This window comes from Cebidichthys violaceus, unplaced genomic scaffold (assembly GCF_023349555.1).
Source record: "Cebidichthys violaceus isolate CVI_PGR_0920_01 unplaced genomic scaffold, fCebVio1.0.p SCAF_17, whole genome shotgun sequence".
NCBI classification, from domain to species: domain Eukaryota; kingdom Metazoa; phylum Chordata; class Actinopteri; order Perciformes; family Stichaeidae; genus Cebidichthys; species Cebidichthys violaceus.
The window spans coordinates 6010544-6032978 of record NW_027176340.1 but is presented as its reverse complement, the minus strand read 5'-3'; the positions used below and the strand labels follow the sequence as shown (position 1 = coordinate 6032978).

General features: G+C 40.3%; 1 protein-coding gene across 1 annotated transcript; it reads left to right on the top strand.

Moving 5' to 3' along the window:
• Positions 1–67: 67 nt before the first annotated feature.
• nckap1l (NCK associated protein 1 like) lies at positions 68–22155 on the top strand. The gene is made up of 31 exons (XM_068712339.1): positions 68–275; positions 1641–1751; positions 2306–2398; positions 2945–3001; positions 4095–4237; positions 4533–4623; positions 5213–5350; positions 6031–6079; positions 6356–6512; positions 7487–7543; positions 7657–7753; positions 8042–8151; positions 8400–8532; positions 8681–8762; positions 8874–8932; positions 9035–9180; positions 9275–9407; positions 9804–9923; positions 10318–10457; positions 11226–11357; positions 12431–12649; positions 12770–12900; positions 15784–15881; positions 16792–16885; positions 17584–17666; positions 18307–18387; positions 19281–19374; positions 19488–19604; positions 20212–20321; positions 20921–21010; positions 21585–22155. The coding sequence occupies exons 1-31, from the start codon at positions 186–188 to the stop codon at positions 21699–21701; spliced, it is 3372 nt and encodes a 1123-aa protein (XP_068568440.1). The 5' UTR covers positions 68–185; the 3' UTR covers positions 21702–22155.
• The last annotated feature ends 280 nt before the right edge of the window (positions 22156–22435 follow it).

Below are 22435 nucleotides of genomic sequence, written 5' to 3'. Positions count from 1 at the left end.
TCTAACCACCTTTTTTGACATACAGTTACAGTGTGTGGGTTGACACTCAACTCATGGCTCCACCCCCACCCGTGAGCCCCATGTGACCCAGTGTCAGGGTGAGGCTCTGGGTGCACTTGTTTCCGAGGGTTCGACGGCGACACAGGAGCAGGAGGCCAAGGCCTGAACGGAGTGTTTCTGGAGCAATGGACTACCAACAGAAACTGGCTGAAAGACTCACCATCCTCAATGAGAGAGGGAATGGGGTGTTAATACGCATGAACTACATTAAGAAGGTGAGGGAGAATAGGAAGATTTAGAGAGGCAAGTTGTCTGTGTAACAGAAATAAGGAACTTGACTTTCAAGTCAATCTACTTCACATTCATAATCTTACGCCTTGACAGTTTTCTCAAATATTTGTTTTCTCAAATATGTGTGTCTCAAATACTGTGTTCTTACACTATACAAAGACACATCTAAGAGTTAACAATATATGATTTATTTACTGCTCAGCAACAAATTGAAGTTGAATCACATTCAGAATGTTTGAATTAATTTCTAATGTCAGATTCCATAGAAACGTTTAAAGAGGATGAGAACTGGATTAGTAGTAGTAGTAATCTACATTTGTGTCTACATTACAAATAATAATGATTTTATGAAGACAAACGTGTAAAAGTAATTCATCTGTAATGCATAGAAGTACTACAGAGTCTTATAAGGATGTGAATTACCAGTTATAACCTGGCAATGCACAGTTTCTCAAAACAAAGAAACTCTCCAGGAGCTGTGACTTAAGCTGCTGTGATGAAGTGATGTTAGATAATTGTAACAACTGTGTACTTAGTTTCATAGGCAGCACTGCCTTCCAAACGCAGCTGAGTTTATTTTCTCCAAAGAGGAAGTGCAAACAGGAAGTCAGTCTGAGTTGTCAGTCACCTCAAATTTCAGTTATTCTAAACTGAATGCTGTGAATCAGATTATATGCAAAGAGACCAGTGAAATAATCTAAAGAAATCAGAGAATATAATTAACTAAAGTATAATGTATTACTGGACGTGACATACAGGAAGTGACACACACACACACACACACACACACGTGTCCCCTTTCGGTAACCCCATTTCAGCATGTGTCTGCATCTACTGTGTGACTGCATTCATCAGGAGGAGAAGTGGAAGAGCAGTTTTATTTTGAGCCCAGTGAAGATGTGCTGAGCATGCATGCATTTTTTATTCCAGCAGTCAGACTTCACTCTTGGGAGCTGCTACACAGTCTTCTACTGTCAGCTTCTTAACAGCCCCACAGGGGCAGTTCACTGTTCACTATTCTGCTCAGAGTCACCTTGAGGGCTGTTGTTGAGGGAGATGGGGAGAACCTCATTACCCACTCTGTCCACAATCTTCACAGATAGTCTGTTGACTCTTCTTCTGACAAGCTAGCTTTTCTAACCAGTGGCTGGATGCCACTCAAAATGTCAAACTCAAAAACCCTGTCAAGAGAACCCACAGAGCATGATGGCAGGGCATGAAAACTTTATTTAACTGCCAGAACCCTCCGAGTGAAATATAAAAACAGTCTGGCCGAGCACTACAGCATGGTGTGCGAACTGATCCCATCACATCCTCACATCTTTATATTTTCCTAACCCCTGTTACAGACCTGTGCAGACCCTAAGCTGCGGCCGTCCCTCCTGACCGATAAAGCCATGGAGCCTGCCATCAAATACATCAACAAGAAATTCCCCAACATTGACTTCAGGGGAAACATTGTAAGTTTGACTGCAGCCTTTCTCTCCTGCTCGCCTTCTATACAAGCTTGTACTTATTTTTTCATATTTTGTTTTGTTGTGGTGATGAAATTATTATTTAGGGATCTTGTCACAAAAAGGTTTGTTTGTTCTCAGTAAACAAATAATTATTGTGTGATCCACTGAAAACATTATGACATGTTTGACAATTATTTGCTTCACAACAAAACCTCTGATCTCCAAAAAAAAACAAACGTCTTATTATGAAATTGTAAAACAACTGACTTGTGAAAACAAAGCGTTGATAATCAGCGTTCCCCATGCAAGTCATCTCGGGCTATGGTATTATATTGCATGATATTGGCTATATGAGTATATCTGTTATTGTGTCCATACTTTTGTTTGTATATTTGTTTCTTTAATGTAAACATTTGCTTATGGCTGATTGTTTAATCAAGTAGGAAGTGAAGCAAATTAATTAAGTCACAGGAAGAGGGACTTCTACATTTCACACAATGTGATGCATTATAATATCTGACCAGTAATGAAAAGTTCTCTTTTTTTTTTTTCTTTAGCAAAATCTGACCGGCATTCAGAGACAGAAATCGGAAGTGTTGGCAGGTGCAGCAAGCTACTACGACTCGTTCCTGGATGTCATAGAGTTCAGGGTGATAATCTCTTTTATTCACATAACACGACAAGGAACTACATGACAATAGCAGAGGAAGAAACAGAAGCATAACATAACAACATAAAAACAATGAAAATGAAAAGAAATGTCTTTCTTTTGGAAACACAAATGATGGTGTTTGCAAAATGCTCTGTCTTTCTTTCTCTCTATTTCCTTCTGTTATTTTGTTTTCCAGAATACATTTACATATAGAGTGGTTTATTCTCAAATAGGAAAATATTTCATTTTATTCCAAATATCAAGGACAGTTTGCTCACTGTGGTTTGGTGCAGTTAGTTCCACCTCCCTTCACATTTGCATATTTCTGCAATGGAGGTTGCAGCCAGGCCAATGCATCATCTTTATTTGTGAGATTGAGAATAACTCAATCATGATGTTACAGAAATATGCAAATGTGTAATGATTATTAGGCTACAGGAATCTATGAAAACGTGTTTAAGAAATCACTTTGGAGGCTTAACATCATTTCAATGTTTTTTTGTTTTCTGCGTTCTGATCTAATCCTTCTCTGTTCTTCATTCAGGACCACGTTTATGAGTTGTTGAACACCATAGATGCCTGTCAGTGCTTCTTTGATATTGTAAGTATTTAAGAAAAGCGTTAAATTGAAACCAAACATCTGCTGATTTCTGACAAGCTGTCGCTCACTTCTCCTCTTTTTATTCATTCTGCTACGATGCTGTTTACTCCTTCCTCCAGTACCTACATATTGCAGGTTACGTTTTCTCTTCTCACCGCCCACAGCCTCCTCCTGTTCAGTTTGTCAGGTTTTTTTTTATTATCATAATTAAAGTGGCACCCTTTGCCTTGTGCATTATGTATATTCTACTGTATAATTCAACGATCCGTGTCTCCTGTTAACTGATTTGCACAGCCAATGTTGGCATTTTAAGCACCTCGCAATGCTTCGATTTATTATTATTTTTCCCTCAGCGCAGGACCTAACTTTAACCATTTGTCACAATCAATAGTGAAGTCTCTTTCAACAAATTATTTTTATTGCAGTTAATACACATTTTGCATTCACCTTTGACACCCTTAAAAGGATCTGTGATGTAATTTCTTTTCTAATTGACAAATAATAAAAAAGTAATATTTCACCCCAAATCTATCATAATATATCTAACCCTTTCTGCTTGAAAGGTGACTGTAGTTTGCTTAGAGAGGGAGAATAGCGGCTGTGGTCATGAATTTTTCAGGTTGGGATAGAGTAACAAAAGATCTAAATCGTTTAAACTACTCCCTCAGCTTAATCCACTCCTGTCTGTAAGCCTGGTGTATTCCAAACACTCACATTGCTAAATAAAGCTTGTTCAACCACTTTTCTCCGTCAGTAGGGAAACTACAACCTTTTTACAGCCACTTGCAGGACGTGTGTCTTTTATATTCAAATGATTTATTGTGATCTCTATTGATGACACATTTTTTTCTCACCAAAAATCTCCAAAACTGATTTTTTTTTCAAAACTATTTTAAACATACAGTTAATAAAAGTCTCCATTCCTGATGTTCAATAACAATGTCTTTCTTTTAGGTCACCATATTAGCTCCATTGTATCTACAGTTGACCAAACCTCAGTATTTGATGAGTTCGGAGTGAGAATGTGTTGCCTAGTTAGACCAGTTTCAGTCATTTCAGAACCACTGTCTACATTTTTTTTGTTTTATTTCAGGCAATCAACTTTGACTTCACCAAGAACTACTTGGATCTGATCATCACCTACACGTCTGTCATCATAACGCTCTCTCGCATCGATGATAAGAAGGCTCTGGTGGGCATGTTCAACTGTGCCCATGAGATGACCAATGGGAGCAGGTGAGGACACATTAACTGCATAGATGAGGTACATTTGATGGATGGATGTGTTGTGCAGTTATTCATCCTTAATGATCAAGATAGCATCCAGCGAGGTTGCATTTGCTAAGTGCAGCTCTCTATCTCCAACAAACTGCAGGAAACAATGTAATTCATGAAAACCAACACTTTTGTTATCAGTAAGATCCCTGTAGGTAATGCTAGACTGACACCGTATTAGCAATGCTGTATCATCCTACTGTCCTACTTCTTTTCCTTCAAATTGATTAATTGCATGCTGTAATGAATCCTGCAGTGACCCCTCCTACCCACGGCTCGGCCAGATGTTTGTGGAGTATGAACATCCTTGGAAGAAGCTAACTGAGGAGTTTGGCCCTCACACAAGGGTACAGTAATTCATAAAGCTACGTCAACATGTTGATCATTTGCTTGAGATAAAACGTAGGGGTTGGCGCAGTAAAGTAAACAAACCATTAGTTTAACTCAAATTAGTGCAAATATAAATTCATATAACGTAAATGCTAAATAATAAACGATCCTGTTTTGTCTTGTCACACCACTGCACTTTAGTACTGGACTATATCGCCACCCAAACATTGCACCATACTAAATGTGATTGTTAAACATCTCATTCCTATTATTATTGATTTGTGGCTATACCAGCCTCCACAGGATATGTTTCCATTCAGTCAGAAGAGAATAAGGGAGGACGGGCACTGATGTTGTGATACAGTCTGACTCACAGTCAGTCGGATATTTACTCCTTTAACACTGACACTTACACTGGTCTGTGAGGTGGAGCATTAAATATGCCTTAAACATATGTTAAAACAATGTAAACCTCATCTTTTGAGCCTCCAGCTTATTTGTTTTTTTGCTATAATTTGCTGTGAAGTGTTGCTTTCTTTCTCTGTCTCCACATCCCTCCAACTTCCTCGCTCACTGTTTTCCTTTCCTTCTCTGTCCATCTCCCAGTCTGTGACGGCGGCGTTGCTCTCTCTGAAGATGGTCTACCCACGCAGGAACCTGCCAGCAGAGCAGTGGCGGAGCGCCCAGCTCCTCAGCCTGCTGAGTGCTCCAGCTGCCATGCTGGACCCAGCCTGCTGTGACACTGTGAGTCCGCCCTCCCATCACCTCTCCTCCTGTATTTATCTCCGACAGAGGAAGGGAGAGAGCGAGGAAGAGGGGTAGTGTCTACATTATGTTTTTTCCAGTGATGTCAGGCACAGCAATGAGAGAAGGTGTCTCAGCTAAATTATGCAATATCATTGTGTGTGATACACATGTCCTCCTATTATAGAGCTTTCATTTAGAAAATAATTTATTTTATTGTCTTTTGACCTCTCTGCTCCTCCTTAAACTTTTATTTCTACCTACATCCCTTTTCTGCACAATTCAGTCCTCTGTCATTATGACGCCTGTGGCCTCCTCATTTAGGAATCACTCGTCCAGTCGAGCAAGGGACCTCCAGGCAACAATTTCTTATGAAAAGATAAATATTTGAAAAGATGGCCCGCATTTAAAGTCTATAGAGATAAAACTGATAGCTACAATATAACATTTTTGTATTTCTTAAAGCATATTTAGGGAGGATGGTCAATATTTCCAGGAGGTTTTTCCAAAAACTATTGATAAGTGGGAACCGGAACAGAGTAGCAATGAAGATACCGATGGCTACCATGCAGTTTAACTGACAGGATTTCACTTCGTCAAACAGGCATCAGGCTTTGTACATGTAAGGCTGTAGTGAATGTGTCTTTACTGGAGGTTAATAACCTTGTTGTTCACCACAGATGGCGTGTGAATATCTGTCTATGGAGGTGATGGAGCGGTGGATCATTAGTATGTATACCTCATCCTATGTGATAACGTCCTCCTTCTGTTCACTTCATACAAATAGATTGTAGCTTGAGCACATTCCAGACACATATTTGAGTGAGCAGAACACACAACAACAGTATTTATGGATTAGTATTACTGGTGAAAGAATTGAGCTTTTGGACAATTGAGCTTCGGAGCTATTGTCAGTTAACAATGTCTCTACATTTGTCATGACAGGAGCACTGTCACATGCCAAACTGATTGTATCTTAAATGTTGCCGACTGGGCTCCTTGCAGTCGGATTTTTGTTGTGCCACAGCAGCCTGAATGCAAACCAGGCCTCTCAGGAGCTGTGGAAGATGGCTCTACGTAGCGGCCTCTACCTGGTCCTAACCAGAGATGAAGTACTCAACATACACAAGGTTTCCGAGGACCTCTTCGACAGCATCAAGGGGTACGTACGCTGCACTGCTACATTCTGAGAAGTAGTCCTACTTGATGAATACTAGTTTAAAATGTATAATGTACCCTTATATTTCAGACAGTTAACAAATGAATAGTGAATTTAAAATGCTTCTTAAGAACTATCCTCATATCACTCTCTGGATTTAAGAGTCCTGAACTCTTTAATTACTCATTCCTTCTCGATATAAAGAGCTGGACCGTGTCTACATCAGCAGCCTTAACTTACAGATACTTTACAGGTCTGACCTTTAGGGCGAATTTAGGGGCAAATTCTGTTTTTAGACAGCAATTTGTTAGCAGCACAAGCTTCAGTATATAGGAGGTAATGTAAAATATAATGACTCGATGTCATTGTAAATGAAGGTCACCCCTCAATGATCTCTTAAGTATAAATAAAGTTGAAATGAATGAATGAAAATATCTCTATGCAAAAGTTTTGTGGATAATGCATTTTTAACACATCACAGGCAATTATTGAGGACAAATATATTTATTTTAGAAGTGTATTCCCCTAAAATTGTATATATGCAGCTGAAAAAAAGAGTATGGCAATAAATAATCTTTAATTATCCTTAAACAATTTAAAAAATCACAAACAACACATATGTTGTTTGTGATTTTTTTTTTCTTTACTACAGTCAGTAGTAAGTCGGAAGTAATACCCTTAGTGCCTTTGTATTAGGAGAAGAAGACAATGGATTACTGTACAGACAAAAGGTTAGAGAAAAGGTGATGACGTTGACATAATGCACTATAAACTAGATTACATTGTAAGACTTATTTGTATTTCCCCACTAGAGTTTCAGAAGAATTTGCTTCCACCGCTAAATGAATACGTGCCAAGACAAAGATGACACATATTAGAAAAAGGTCAATATTGCATGACCACTGGAATTATAACTGCTTTATTTTTAGATTGTAAATTAGCTTCTCATCACATTTGTTTATTTTTTCTGCTATCAGATATAACAAGCGAGTCGCAGACATCAAGGAATGTCGTGAGCATGTTTTACTCAACAGGTGAGACTTTCAGGAAACTAAACTTTTGTCATTAATATTCATTGATGAGTGTTTTCTTTGAAATGAGCTGTGGGAACCAAATGTCTCTGTCCTTTTCCCTGTGTTATTACCAGTGGAGCAATGCACAGAGAGAGGAGGCAGTTTCTGAGAGGAGCGATGAAGGAATTATTTAAAGTTCTGGAGGATGAACCTGGACTTCTGGGACCAAAGGTAAAAGGAAACTAACGAGCATAACAGCTACGCTCGAGGAATTTAAATGAGTTCATTACTGCAAGTTAGAAGTCAAAAATGAAATTCTGGACTGATGAAGAACAGTATCTTTGATCCAGCCTCTCTGGAGAATATTTGGACAGGAGGGGGGGGGGGGGGGGGGGGGGGGGGGGGGGATTCTTTTGAATGACCCTGCGTTTCACAGTAATCATGACTTTACTGATCTGAGACTCTTTGCTAACATTCCTATTTCTCTTCTCTGTTCCGTGTGCCAATCAAATCCCCAAGGCCTTGTTTGTCTTCATGGCTCTGTCATTTTCCCGTGACGAGGTCCTGTGGCTCGTCAGGCACTCTGAGAATATGCCAAAGATAAAGACAGCCGAGGACTACGTTGACAAGTAGGTCATAGGTGCAGAGGATGTAAACCACTGTGGAGGTCACTGTGTAATTTTAGTGTGCAAAAATCTGGCAGCTAGCAGGTTCTCCCCGCTGCAACTTAAGATGCCTCTCCACAGTGCAGCAATGTCGGTTTATAGTGTGCACATGAGATGTTACAGTGGCTTGTTTGTACACATTTTAATTATGAAATGTAATAAAAACATGAATAGGTTTAGTGTTCATTTTATTTTATTTTTTTTCCCCCCAGTCAGATGGCTGAGCTGCTGTTCCACATGGAGAAGTTAAGAGGTCTGGTGAAAAAGTACAACCATGTGGTTCAACGCTACCACGTCCAGTACCTGGCCCAGTTCGATGCTTTGGTTCTCAATGACACCATACAGGTACCTGTAGATATAAATGTGAAATACGGTAAAAGGGGCAGTATACAATTCTGTGCATTCTGGGAACGCCATCAATGTTTTTATTACTGAATGCATCCCTTATTCTCCTTCTACAGCATGAATTAAGGGAACTTTTTCTCCTCTGCAGAACATGTATGTGTGTCCAGAAGAGGAGTCTGTGCTGATGACTTCGTTCGTCTCAACCCTCTCTGCTTTGTCAGTCAAACAAGGTAATCACAAAAACATACTGCAGATTATTTCAGCTTGTGTACACTCAATCTTGTTCTATGCAACATCAAACGTTACATTTCAATAATGATGAATTCAATTTTACTCTGCAGTGGAAAAAAAAGAGGAGTTTGATTTCAGAGCACTTAGATTGGACTGGTTGAGATTGCAGGTAAGTAGGTTTGTTGCAGCATATCAAATATTGCACAATATTCACTTATCACTCTAAAACATGGTGAATGTCACCCTTCGATTTCCTTGTCTTCCGTTTTAGGCCTACACAAGTGTGAACAAGGCCCCTCTTCCAATAAAGGAATACCCCGACTTAGCAAAGGTGATGAACATGATTCAGTTTCACACCAGGATGGTGGACAGTGTGGAAGAACTTCTGCAGGAGACATCGGAGGTGTCCATGCTCGGGTCAGTCTCTTCTCTTCTCTTCTCTTCTCTTCTCTTCTCTTCAAGGCTAAATACTTTAATGTCCTAACTGTTTATTATCTCGTTTGTTTAACAGTTACTACCCGCGCGTCTTTGAGAAGATGTTTTGCCAGAGCAGTGAGGAGATGACCATGAAGCGTTACCTCATGGCTTTCCCGCTCGTCTGTTCTCACTTCAGCCAGTGTGGACATCCTCTCTGCCCAGAGGAGGTCAGTGTTTAGTCATTTGCTTACCAAGTTATTACATAAGCATCATCTAAGAAGCATTGAAGACACTGGTTACACTCTGCATTAAGTTTGATTTCTATTTGTTTGAAACGTTTGCCAGTTTAGGGAGACAAACCTGAAACAGTTCCTATACATTAAACAGTGGACTGAATCTAACTGGAGAATATGCCCTCTACCTTTGTGTGTGTGTGTGTGTGTGTGTGTGTGTGTGTGTGTGTGTGTGTGTGTGTGTGTGTGTGTGTGTGTGTGTGTGTGTGTGTGTGTGTGTGTGTGTGTGTGTGTGTGTGTGTTGCCTTCACACATGCCTTACTGTGTCCTCTGTCATTGAACATACAGTATGTGCACACTCACATATACTGCACTTGTTTGTGTTCCTAGACGGAGACAATGGAGAAGAGGATTCTGCGCCTGTGTGTGACCTTCCTGGAGCAGATAGCCAAGCAGACCAGCAGTGTTGTGTTAGAGATATGTGCTGAGCAGTGCAACCTCAATGACCAGGTGAAGTCTATTTCAGGGTTAATATATATATATATATATATATATATGCAGATTGATTCTACCAAACTCCACATCCAAATATAGTCACACTTGACTAGTCTCAGCCTCGCATCAGTGGGTTTAGCTGAAGGCAGTTGACATACTTGAGGATTTGAAGAAAAAAAAAGATAAGATAGGTCTAAATCTCTGGAGTTGATTAATGCGGTAAGTATGGAAAGTATGACAAAAGTGTTTACTTCTTGACTGAGGGCATTCAACATTAATGCAAAACTCCCATGTTTGTCATGTTACCCAATATTTGCTTGGCTGAATTCTTCCTCTTTCTGTTTCCCTTCCTTCCCCCTTCCTTCTCTCCTTCCCTGCATCCATCTCTGTCCACTTGAAAACCCCTTAGCTGCAGCCCAAGAACTGTGCCGAGGCCATCAGCGCAGCTCGCCATAGAAAACAAAAGAAGCCGGTGCCAAAGAAGGGAGAGGTCCAGAAAGAGAAACCAGGCGCTGAAAGCCTGAGGAAAGACCGGGCCGTTGTTACCAAGTTAGTTTTCCTTTTTGTTCCCCCACTTTTCTACTTATCTCTCTCTCTCTCTATGCCTGATCCTTTAATAATTTTACTCAATTGGGAGACGTTTTGGAAAAGTGAGTGTAATTGATACGTCCCTGATTTCTGGAGAATTATCAACGCTTGTTCCAGTCAAATCTATCCAGTCCATTTATAAAAAACAATTGACAGTGTACAGTTTTTCCAAGGTTGAAGTAGGTTAATGCAGTTCATGTTAGTAGAAATATTTTAATATTGGCTGACATTTCCGAATGATTTCCTTCACCCCATGACACATTTCTTGTCTTCACTTTCCTGACGTTATCAGGAGGACAGGATTAAAATGCTCTCACCGACGAGGCATTATTTGTTCTGAACTTTATCACCCTTAGTTGAACCAGTCAAGGTTGACGGGTACTGAATCAAGCTATTCAAAATTAAGAAACAAAACGTCTCAGAGCATTAAAAAAAAAAAACTTTCACTGGCAGCACATTTCATGTTGCCGCTTTCATTGTTTTGATCATATTCAGTATGTAGCTTCAGTAAGAAAACTCACTAATTTAGTCTGAAGAGTTGTAATTCTGTCTCTCTCCCTCCTCTCAGTTTTCCTCCCCACTGCGTCAGTTTGGAGATGTTTTACAATTCTCCAACGGGTTTATTACCTTATTTGTCTGAGAAAAGCACATCCATACTATAGTCATTGTCAAAATATTTGTCTTAGAGAATTTATCCGTTTCTCTCTCTCTTTCTCCCACATCTCCTAGTGTGGACAAGATGCATCTGATGCTGACAGAGCTCTGCTCCTCCTACAGCCTCTGCAATGACTTTGTTGTCTTCGAGCACATTGTCGTTCCAACAGAGTTCCTCCTTTCCCACCTGGAGACACGCCTCTCTGAGTATGAGTGGGGATGGGGGCATTATTATATTTGTCTGAAAAAATGTGGATGATGTGATGATTCCTGAAGTCTCTGAGGCGATGTTTGCCAAAAAAAAAAATCTTCCCCTATATCATGTGCAGCAGAGGGATTTGGATTTTTTTGGTGAATGTCACAGCAATTACTGTCAGAAATATGCTAATAACTAACATGAGCGCTTGTTTTCATTGTGAAAGGAACACATTGTAATATTGTTTCCTCAGTGCGTAAATGTGCTGCACAATTGTACTCAGTGTAGGAACATAATTACGTAATAGTTTTTGATACTACTGACTCTATGTCCAAGCTGATTGCTTTTATGCTCATATACATGTTGCTCAGTAGTAGACCTCCCTCTTGGACAGCGGCTGTCGAAATGTTAAACACTATTGACCAAGATGTGACAGAGCACTGGGAGAATTCAAAAGCATCTCAAGCTGCAATTTTTTTTCCAAATCGTCACTCACTGATTTACACAGTTTTTTTTTTATTTCCTCCTGACAATTAGGGAATCATTTGGAGCTTGTCTCTTTTGAAATGTCTCCTCCATCACTATAATGAACACTGATTTTCTATCGGATTCCTCCGTGTCAGGCTGGGCTGCACCCACTTAAAAACCTGAGAAGAGATCCAGCCTGTCACTCCCTTGCTCTGTGTCATTTCAGTGCTAACTGTTATTTAGATTAGGGATTGGTACCAGGGCAACCTAATGTTTCTGTGTATATGCTCTGCTTAGTCTCCCTGTCTTAGCTGATGATTATCTCCCTTGTCACCCTAAAATTAGCGTCCTTTAGTAGCAGCACGCTCGCAGTGATTGGTCCACCCATGGCCAAAATGGTAAATACAGACTAGTCAGGGAGAGAAAGAGAGGGAATTAATGGCCCTGTAATAAAATAAATAAAATTGCAGTGAAGCCCTGGAGCAGTGAATGTGCTGACCTAATGAGAGTATAGTACCATGCCACCATGGCTCGTTTAACCCGTCTTAAGGTCCCATCTGTCCGCCCTCAGCCCACTCCTGGTCATAAGTGACGTTGGTTAAACATGTTTCTCCAGAATCATCGTGAGAATGGCCAATTACAACCAGACCACCGAGGAGATAGCCCGTCCCTCAGACCTCCTGGCGGGGTTAAGAGCCTATACAGCCAGCCTGCACACCCTTTCCAGCTACATCAATGTGGACATCACCCGGCTGGTGAAGAACGTCCTGCTGCAGCAAACACAGCCACTGGACTCACGTGGAGGGCAGACTATCACCACCCTCTACACAAACTGGTGTGTGCAATACAACTGTATGCTGCATGCACATTTCCATTTAAAATGCATAGCTAGCACACGCAAGCATATCCTCTAAAGACACAACGGAGCTTTTGTTATGTTTGATCTGCACCTCAGGTTCCTGGAGAGTCTCTTGCGTCAGGCCAGCAACTCCCTCATCGTTCACTGTCCCACGATGCACTGCTTCGTCAACCAGGCTAATGACATCGAACCAAGTTTCAGAGCGGAAGAGTTTTCAGATATATCAGGTGGGGCCCCAGCACTTAATCATTGCACATTTTGTACTATCACCTCTGTCTTTTTACAACGAAGGTGATCAAGGAAATGGGAGACAAATAATACATTAGTGTGAAGGTTATATACAGTTGTGGTCAAAAGTTTACATACACTTGTAAAGAACATAATGTCATGGCTCTCTTGAGTTTCCAGTTATTTCTACAACTCTGATTTTTCTCTGATGGAGTGATTGGAACAGATACTTCTTTTGTCACAAAAAACATTCATGAAGTTTGGTTCTTTCATGACTTTATTATGGGTTAACAGAAAAAGTGATCAAATCTGCTGGGTCAAAAATATACATACAGCAGTGCTAATATTTGGTTACATGTCCCTTGGCCATTTTCACTTCAATTAGGCGCTTTTGGTAGCCATCCACAAGCTTCTGGCAAGCTTCTCGTTGAATCTTTGACCACTCCTCTTGACAGAATTGGTGCAGTTCAGTTAAATTTGATGGCTTTCTGACATGGACTTGTTTCTTCAGCATTGTCCACATGTTCTCAATGGGATTTTAAGTCAGGACTTTGGGAAGGCCATTCTAAAACCCTAATTCTAGCCTGATTTAGCCATTCCATTACCACTTTTGATGTGTGTTTGGGGTCATTGTCCTGTTGGAACACCCAACTGCGCCCAAGACCCAACCTTCGGGCTGATGATTTTAGGTTATCTTGAAGAATTTGAAGGTAATCCTCCTTCTTCATTATCCCATTTACTCTCTGTAAAGCACCAGTTCCATTGGCAGCAAAACAGCCCCACAGCATAATACTACCACCACCGTGCTTGACGGTAGGCATGGTGTTCTTGGGGTTAAAGGCCTCACCTTTTCTCCTCCAAACATATTGCTGGGCATTGTGTCCAAACAGCTCGATTTTTGTTTTGTCTGACCACAGAACTTTCCTCCAGAAGGTCTTATCTTTGTCCATGTGATCAGCAGCAAACTTCAGTCGAGCCTTAAGGTGCCGCTTTTGGAGCGAGGGCTTCCTTCTTGCACGGCAGCCTCTCAGTCCATGGAGATGCAAAACACGCTTGACTGTGGACACTGACACCTGTGTTCCAGCAGCTTCTAATTCTTGGCAGATCTGCTTTTTGGTGGTTCTCGGTTGACTCTTCACCCTCCTGACCAATTCTCTCTTAGCAGCAGGTGATAGCTTGCGTTTTCTTCCTGATCGTGGCAGTGACAAAACAGTGCCATGCACTTTATACTTACAAACAATTGTTTGCACTGTTGCTCTTGGGACCTGCAGCTGCTTTGAAATGGCTCCAAGTGACTTTCCTGACTTGTTCAAGTCAATGATTCGCTTTTTCAGATCCATGCTGAGCTCCTTTGACTTTCCCATTGTAGCGTTTGTGGGCGTTTGTATCCAATGAGCCCTATTTAAATGGCCTCAGAGAAGTCACCAGCTGTAGTCACTCATAATCACTCACAAGAAGTTAAGAGGCCATGCTATGAAGCTCATTTCATTGACACAACTTTCTAAGTCACCAAAATTGCTAATTCATGTTGCTGTATGTATATTTTTGACCCAGCAGATTTTGTCACTTTTTCTGTTAACCCATAATAAAGTCATGAAAGAACCAAACTTCATGAATGTTTTTTGTGACAAAGAAGTATCTGTTCCAATCACTCTATCAGAGAAAAATCAGAGTTGTAGAAATAACTGGAAACTCAAGAGAGCCATGACATTATGTTCTTTACAAGTGTATGTAAACTTTTGACCACAACTGTAGCTATTCACTGGCTTTCATTGCATGATACTCTGTAGGAAATGTAATTCAGATGACAGTCATCAGTGACATGTAGAGCTTAGCATCCACAGCAACAAATCCAACTGTTAGAGGTTTTTTTGAACTTTTCCATGGTGTACACTACATTCACATGCTAGAATGTTTGTCTTGTGGGTGTAGTATGAGAAACGTTTTTAACATATTCTTTTCTCTGAGAATGTTTGCCTGACGAGAGCAAAAAGGCCTCAACAAGACAGATTTTTTTTTTCTCCTCCATTTTCAGACGCATGCTTTTACAGACAAAAAGTACCCCTGTCCTCTAAGGTTTAGTGATCACAGGTCCACAGATCAAAGACATGACTCACTCTTTTCAAAAAACGTCCGATCTCATTCACTGACGCCACATGCAGAGGGAGTGTTATTGCTCAAGAGGATGTGGAGCTTGTTATTGTGTGTTGTGTTTTTCATCATGCTGCCTGTCATCCAGTTTATTCTGACACTGCCTGACTAATGTAAAGTTCAGTATTGCTTATCATCTCCCCCGCTCTTTCGTCCTTGCATCGTAGCTATTCCAGCATCACTTGTCTCTCCACCACTCAGCCTCCTGTTCTGCCTACATGCTGCCTTGTTGGAGCAGTGGACCTCCGGCTGTATTAATATCTACTCCACAACAAACCTTGGCTCATGCAAACATAATAGAGATGCATACATAAGGCATGCACACACACACACACAGTACCTTGGAGACCACTGAACTTCAATAGACGCCCGCACACAATGCCGTCATCGTTGTCTATATTTACTCCATAGTGAGGTATCTGTGTGCCTCTCACTGACTCATTTGCCAATCCATTAACCACCTCCAATTTTAACCACACACATCCTTATCCATCCATATTCAGGAGATGTTGAGCTGAGTGAAAGGTCTAATAGCTACAGTTGTCTCTCTCTCTCTCTCTTTCATATTTCCGTCACTGGTAGAGTAAAGCTTTGTATTAGACTCACGTGAAAAAAAACACTTGAAGCAAACAAAACATCTCCACTTGAGCCTGTTTCTATTGTGAGTTTTTGTCAATTTAAGCTTCCCTCCAATCATAATCCTTAAATTATTCATATCATCTTCTGAGCAGAGTTACGGGCCCTGGCGGAGCTAATTGGTCCATATGGCTTGAAGTATCTGAGTGAGAACCTGATGTGGCACATCACCTCTCAAGTCAGTGAGCTGAAGGTACAGTATGATGCAATGGGCTTGTTCCAAGGACGTAGATCAGAGGCCCGCTGAATTAGCTGGGTACCTTTGACATGAGTGTTACTGGTCTGTAACGGGGAGACAATACTCCTCTACGAAGGCAGGGAGCAGTGACATCAGAAGCAATGTAGCTGAGATTAAAAAAAACTATTTTTTTACCCTCAAAAAGGAACTGCCATTGACTCTACATTATACCTAAAATATGCAGATAGGCTACTGCACTCTTCCCTTGGATAGAATGTAAGCGAAAATGCATTATCTACCAAAAAACGTGTTCTTTAAGCTTTCATGTCCATTCTAAGAGAATACATTTAATTTACAATCCATAGCTAATAGGAATTAAATGAGTTTCAGTTTTGCTGTTTCCGTCTGTCCATCTGCTACTGATGTTAACATTAAAATCAATATTATAAAGTAATTTACAATTCAACACATTTAGATATATGATGTAAAGGCACCTCTTCACCAAATCGGATGACTCACAGTAGATTAAAAGCTGAGATGGTAGCCACCAACCTAACGAGCACATTTTTCTTAATCATGATATGATTTAGCTACTCGTTTTTGATAACAGAAAAATCAATTAGTAAACTTTGCTTTAGCCAAAGCTAGCCCCAGCTTTCTGTACTAAATAACACCTATTCCTCATGTGTCGGCATCTGGAAAGACTTTGGGCTTCAAAGCTACCATCATCTTGTCAAACCTGTGTATCTCTTTTAAATCAGTTGCTCCTGTGCTGTGTCAGGCTCCACACTTTGACACCTATGATTGAAGTGAGGAGCTCTGAACTTGCTGAGAGACAGATCTGTCACAGCCATGACCTCTCTCCTACACAACTCCCACCTGAAGGTGGTTTTATCACTTATCTCACTTCCTTCTCTTCTGTCAGAAACTGGTGATTGAGAATATGGACGTCCTGGTACAGATGAGGAACAACTTTGATAGGCCTGAGGAAATGGCCACTCTTAAGAAGAGGCTGTCAGGTGAGAAGTGGAGAGAGGAACGCGAGAGGTGATAAGAGATGTGAAGGAAGAGGTAAAGGGTTAAAAAGGAAAGGAAGGAATAAAAGGTATAAGGAGTTTGAAGGTAGACAGAAGGAGATCCGGCGGTGCACAAAGTACAAAGTGAAGACAGTAACAGAGACAGAGAAAGAAGGAATGAGAACATGAAGCGAAAGAGGAGTCCTAACGTTGAATCACTCTAAGCAGAACTCCTTATTATTTCTATACTGACTGACATACACATGAATATCTTTGGCAGACCAGCAGTCCTTTGTACATCACGTATTCAGGCTAACATGATAGAAGTGGGAACTACCATCAGCACTTTCAGGCGCCAATGGTGCAAGACAAACAAAGGGACTAAATAAGGTAGAAGAAAGGAAGAAATGGACTCTTCTCAGTGTCTTTATAGCAAACCTCTTGAAATCCCTTCTGATGCAATCAGCCAGGAGAGAAAAGCCCATTGAATTTACACAGAGGGAAAGTACTCACAAATGAACTTCTTACATTTTTCTTTTTAATAAATCATGAGTTTGAGGACACTGAGGAAGGTAGAGCAGGAAATAACCTGACAGCAAATAACCAGGTTTGCTGTCAGACACTTTTCACACATTCACCCACAGTGTCTCTTCTTTACAGCAGCAAACCTCTGATCTGTCTTACTATATGCACCTGTTTAGGTGGCGACAACGTACTGAAGAGGATGACCATCATCGGGGTGATCCTGTCCTTCAGATTGATGGCACAGGACTGTCTGAAAGATGTAATGTACAACAAGTTTTTAAGATGATATAAAACTCTTAGATTGCAAAAAATGTTTATTATAGAGTGTAGGTACAATACAAAAAGAAGATCTTTTAAAATTAAGAGTAAAAGTTCATTCTTGACCTTGGGAATAGTGGTTTGACAATTTCTTTTTTTTTTTTAAGTCTCTTCAAGTCTTACTAGTTTTTCCGGAGCTTTCAACTGCATCTCAAAGTCTTCATCAGTCGTTGGAGTTATCTCAGTTTTTACACAAGTTTTATGTTTTTCTGTCGACCACATGTTGTCATGTGACTGAAGTTCCATAACTAGGTCATATGATGAGAAATGAGCAAACTCTGCAAGGTGCAGTTGAAAGCTCTGGGGGAAAAAAAGTGAGTGGATCTTGAGTAATGTTTTTTTTATTCTTATTTTATTAGTCAAATATGAAACCAGTTTTACTCTATTTCAAAAAAATAAATAACGGTTTCAAAAAAGAAAAAGAAAATCTTCACAGGTGATTTATGGTTCCATGCACTGCATTTCTTATAATATAAAGCTGGAAGAGAACTGCCCTTAACTAAGTAGCTTCAGTATGTGAAGGTCTTTACTTGATCATGTATGATCTCAGTAGTATTGTGTCATATCATCCTTCAATCTAGATGCTGAATAAGCATTGTCCAAACCTGATCGGGCCCATCGATTGCCTGATGGACTTCATCTCTCCTGAAACTGACGTCAAGGTAAAAAATAGCTTATATACCACTTAATGACAGCTACACTGGAAAAACAGCAACCCTATGTCAAGATCTCACAGAGCACTCAAAGTGCAAAAATCAGGGTTTCACTTTGCATGAATCATCCCATTACAGTCTATCAACAGTATGTTGACAGTTTGTTTTCACAGGGCTGACTTTTTGTGGGAGAATTTATGTTGAAGGCATATTATTGTATGTGCATTCATCCAAACATATTTACATTTCAGACATTGGGGGATTGACTGATTTCCATCTTGGATTAATATTGCAGAATATACTTTAGCACAACAGAAAGTTGTGGATCTGAGAGTTGCAGAGGAACACTTTTTTTTCTATTCTCTAGTAGCCTACCAACCAAATTAAATTCCTTATCTCCCTCTGGAGCTATCTGTGTGACTGTGACTCATGAACTCCCCCTCCCTTACTTACGTCTGGCCTCTGATTGAGGCATGACAGCCGTGCCACAGCCGCAGCCAGGATAACCCCAAAGACGTCAGCAGCCCCCTCATGCCTCCGTGAGAGAGACTCTGATCGCCGCTGCAGCTCCGCAGTCAAGACCACATCAGTGGAAACATTCTGCCCAGACAGGCCAACCATGCATGCAACCAGAAATAGGGCAATAACAAAACCTCTGTGTCTTGACAAAAGCACCCACTGCTGATATAGTGTCATTGCATATCCAGTATGTCACTTTTGTGGCTGCTACATAAAACACAAAGTACACACCAGCATAATGGCTGTTTGTGGTGTTTATCAGCAAATAAATGCAACTAAATGATGAAAGTTTAAATGGTGCAAAAATCTAAATTGCACTTTCGGCAGAAGCTTTAAACTGTATATTTTAGCTCTACTTCAATGAATGCTTTATGACCTCACAGGTGACTCTGAGTATTTTTGAGCTGGCTTCAGCTGCAGGGTTGACGTGCAATATCGATCCCGCCCTTGTCGCAGCTATCAGCAATATGCAGACAGGTAACACTACAACCATTAGTGACACTTCTGTAGACAGCTTGATTGAATGGCTTAGTCATCTGTAATAAAGAGCGTTCTTTCATTTCTTAATGTTTTCTGGGAAAAACCTGCAGATAACATGTCAATTGATGAGGAGTACAAGCTGTCCTGTTTGCTGCTGGTCTACGTCGGCGTATCCCTGCCTACACTGGCGCTGGACCCCAACTCTTTCTACAGCCGAGAGCATGGAGGTGCATATCAATTCATTTATTTTCAGCTGCTACAAACCGCTTGCCAGATCTCAACCAAATACTAATCGTTGCTACTTCCTGCCATTACTTACCAGCCGCTGATAGAGTATATGTTATCCACCCTCAAACATTAGGCTTAATAGCATCTCTGTGCATCATACTTTCCACATGGTCCTCAGCAAACTATGTTGGTTAATGAGAAACACGTTTCTTTTGAGGAACTTTTGTTTACAGATAGGTTCAGCTGACGTGCATCAATACAGTTACTCTTGGCATGTGGCCCTTATTACCCTAAGCGCTTGGCTCAGAGCCTGGGCAGCAACATTAAGAGCAGCAAATAGCCGAGATTTCTATCAGAGCACAGGGTGGCGTTTGTCTCAGATTATTTTCTTTGTCTCTATTTTCCATTGGCATGTTGGAAATAGATTTACCCTGTGAGCCAGAGGAAGTACGCTCAGTATACTTCCTCTTAATTGTTACGGATCATCGAGTTAATTTCGCTAATTGTCGGGCCATGAAACCATCTTCTCTGTGGCCAAGGTTACAGGACATACTACTCTGTTCTTTCTATTTGTCAGTGCTGATTTCTGTGTTTTTATTTCCTCAGGCCACAACAACAACATCCACTGTTTAGCTACAGCCATAAACCAGCTGGCTGCTGCCATGTTCACCGTTCAAAACAAGAACATAGAGCAGCACCTCAAAGAGTTTCTCATGGTGAGTTGCAAACATTTTGGTTTCTTTTATCTTACTTTTCAAATTAAGAACGCCTTATTTAAGATAAAGCTGAGTTGGTTAATTGTATCCGACAATTAAGACAATGCTTCTTAGGGGTCACAACTAGGGGTTTCAATGGGAACCTTGGTAGTAAATCAGAAAATCTGAATTCTGTTACACTAAATTCTGTTTTATATTTCTGACTATTTTTTGCTTCAGACCTCAAAAAGAAGCCTCTGGAATGGGAATTACTTCAATTGAACAGTGATAGACCTGCAGCCTGTAATAAGGGTCTGAAGTAGATTTTGTATTTGTATTAAGGTCGAGGAGCACTAGCTTAATAACATGTTTCACAGAAAAGGGATGGTCATGCCATGGTGCAAAGACTCTTAGAAAAGCCATAAATGAGACAGGAATATGGCGAGGGATAATTGGTTTCTTGGGCACACTACACCACTGCTATGACGATATTTCAGTCTAAGAGCTTTCTCAAGACACTGCCAACCTTTGCCCCAGCTGAGGTTTAGGTCGAGTCCAACAGTGTTAAAACTTTCCAGTTGTTTGATCTGCCTCTTTTTTAACTTTGTGTTATTCCACAGCTGGCCTCCTCCACTCTGCTTCAGTTGGGACAAAACGTGGAAAGAATGGAGAGCAAAAACCGAGAGTCCATCTACCTGCTTCTACACAGGGTAGGTTTCCCAGTAGAATACTAATCATGTATTTCTTCATTTACAATAAGACTTAAGTGGGTTTATAATTGACTCATGGGAAAACCTATGACGCTTCATTAACTTAGGGTTTTCTCTTAGGTTTTCACACCTGCAGTGTTTTTTATATTGGCTTTGTTTTTGATCTTGAAAGCATTAACAAATGAATGATAAACAAAAAAGTCATCAAGGACATTTTATAATAGTTTTTTTTAATGTAAATACCACAGAAATCTCAGTCCACACTAAAGTACAGTACATGCAGAATAAATTAACCAACAACCTTTACCAAATCCTTAACATATATTATAGTAATTTTGTGTTACAGGTGGTAATCAATGTTTTTTTTGTAAAGTTTGCTTAAAAATACAGTGCTCAGCTGTTTTGAGAAATGACTTAAAGGAGACTATATTTTTCCAGCCTAAATATTTACATCTTCAGTAGAAGTGAATGAGCCTGGAGCAGACAGATGTTGGCCCTTTAATGGGATTTGTTAACAATAATAAAAAATATGGAGTAATTCAAGATTTAACAATTTTAACACTAATTCACGCAGATTGTGCAGGAGTCTCCATTCTTGAGCCAAGACATGCTGGAGCGCTGCTTCCCGTATGTCCTGCTCCGAAACGCCTACAGAGAGGTGTACAAGTCCTTCATCGTCACTCTGGGCTGAAGACTAATGTAACATTTATTTATCCAAGATACTATGTGCATGCATGTTTTGGTTTCATTAGCGTTAAGTCTCTTATTCATACAGATCTGCATGTTCCTACCTGCTTAACCATGGCCTTAGATATTTGTTAATAATGCTTCCTGCAAGTCAGTGTTCCTTATGTACCCACATTACAAAAGATCCTCCCTCATTTTACAAACTCTAGACTCGCTTTTACCATGCTTATCTGTGGGGATTACAGTGTCGATTCACGACTGCTGTCGTGTTACTAAAATCAGGTGTGTTCTGTAACGTCCCTCTTATATTTTACACATCAGTGCCATGACATAAAGAAAACACGTTTTAAGAATGTAACCACATTTGTTTGGATTTAAATAGATCATTGTATTAATAGTTGGTGTATAAAACATTTTCTTACACGTTTTACACAAATAAAGATGATAATAATATACTATTTGTTTTTTGTTCTGATCTATATAAAACAAGTGGGCTTGTCTATTTCAAGTCTGTCCTTCACCCCAAATATCCTCCCATCCTTCCTTTTTGGATGAGAGTCATTTTCATGTACAATTTAAACGCTGCACTCTGGTTTTGCAGAACCAAAAGTGCTTGTCTCTAAATTTAGATGAACTTTAGTGATTTTATTTTGCAACCAGCACATTCACTATTTTCCCTCCCTTCCCACCCTATTCTGAAGCTGTATCCGTTCGGTTGCCACATTGGACATCTGGATG

Coding starts and splice junctions, on each gene's coding strand:
- nckap1l (XM_068712339.1), top strand. CDS start 186: ATGGACTACCAACAGAAACTGGCTGAAAGACTCACCATCCTCAATGAG. Junction 9,181..9,274: donor TCGGAGGTGTCCATGCTCGG/GTCAGTCTCTTC, acceptor TTTGTTTAACAG/TTACTACCCGCGCGTCTTTG. Junction 9,408..9,803: donor ATCCTCTCTGCCCAGAGGAG/GTCAGTGTTTAG, acceptor TTGTGTTCCTAG/ACGGAGACAATGGAGAAGAG.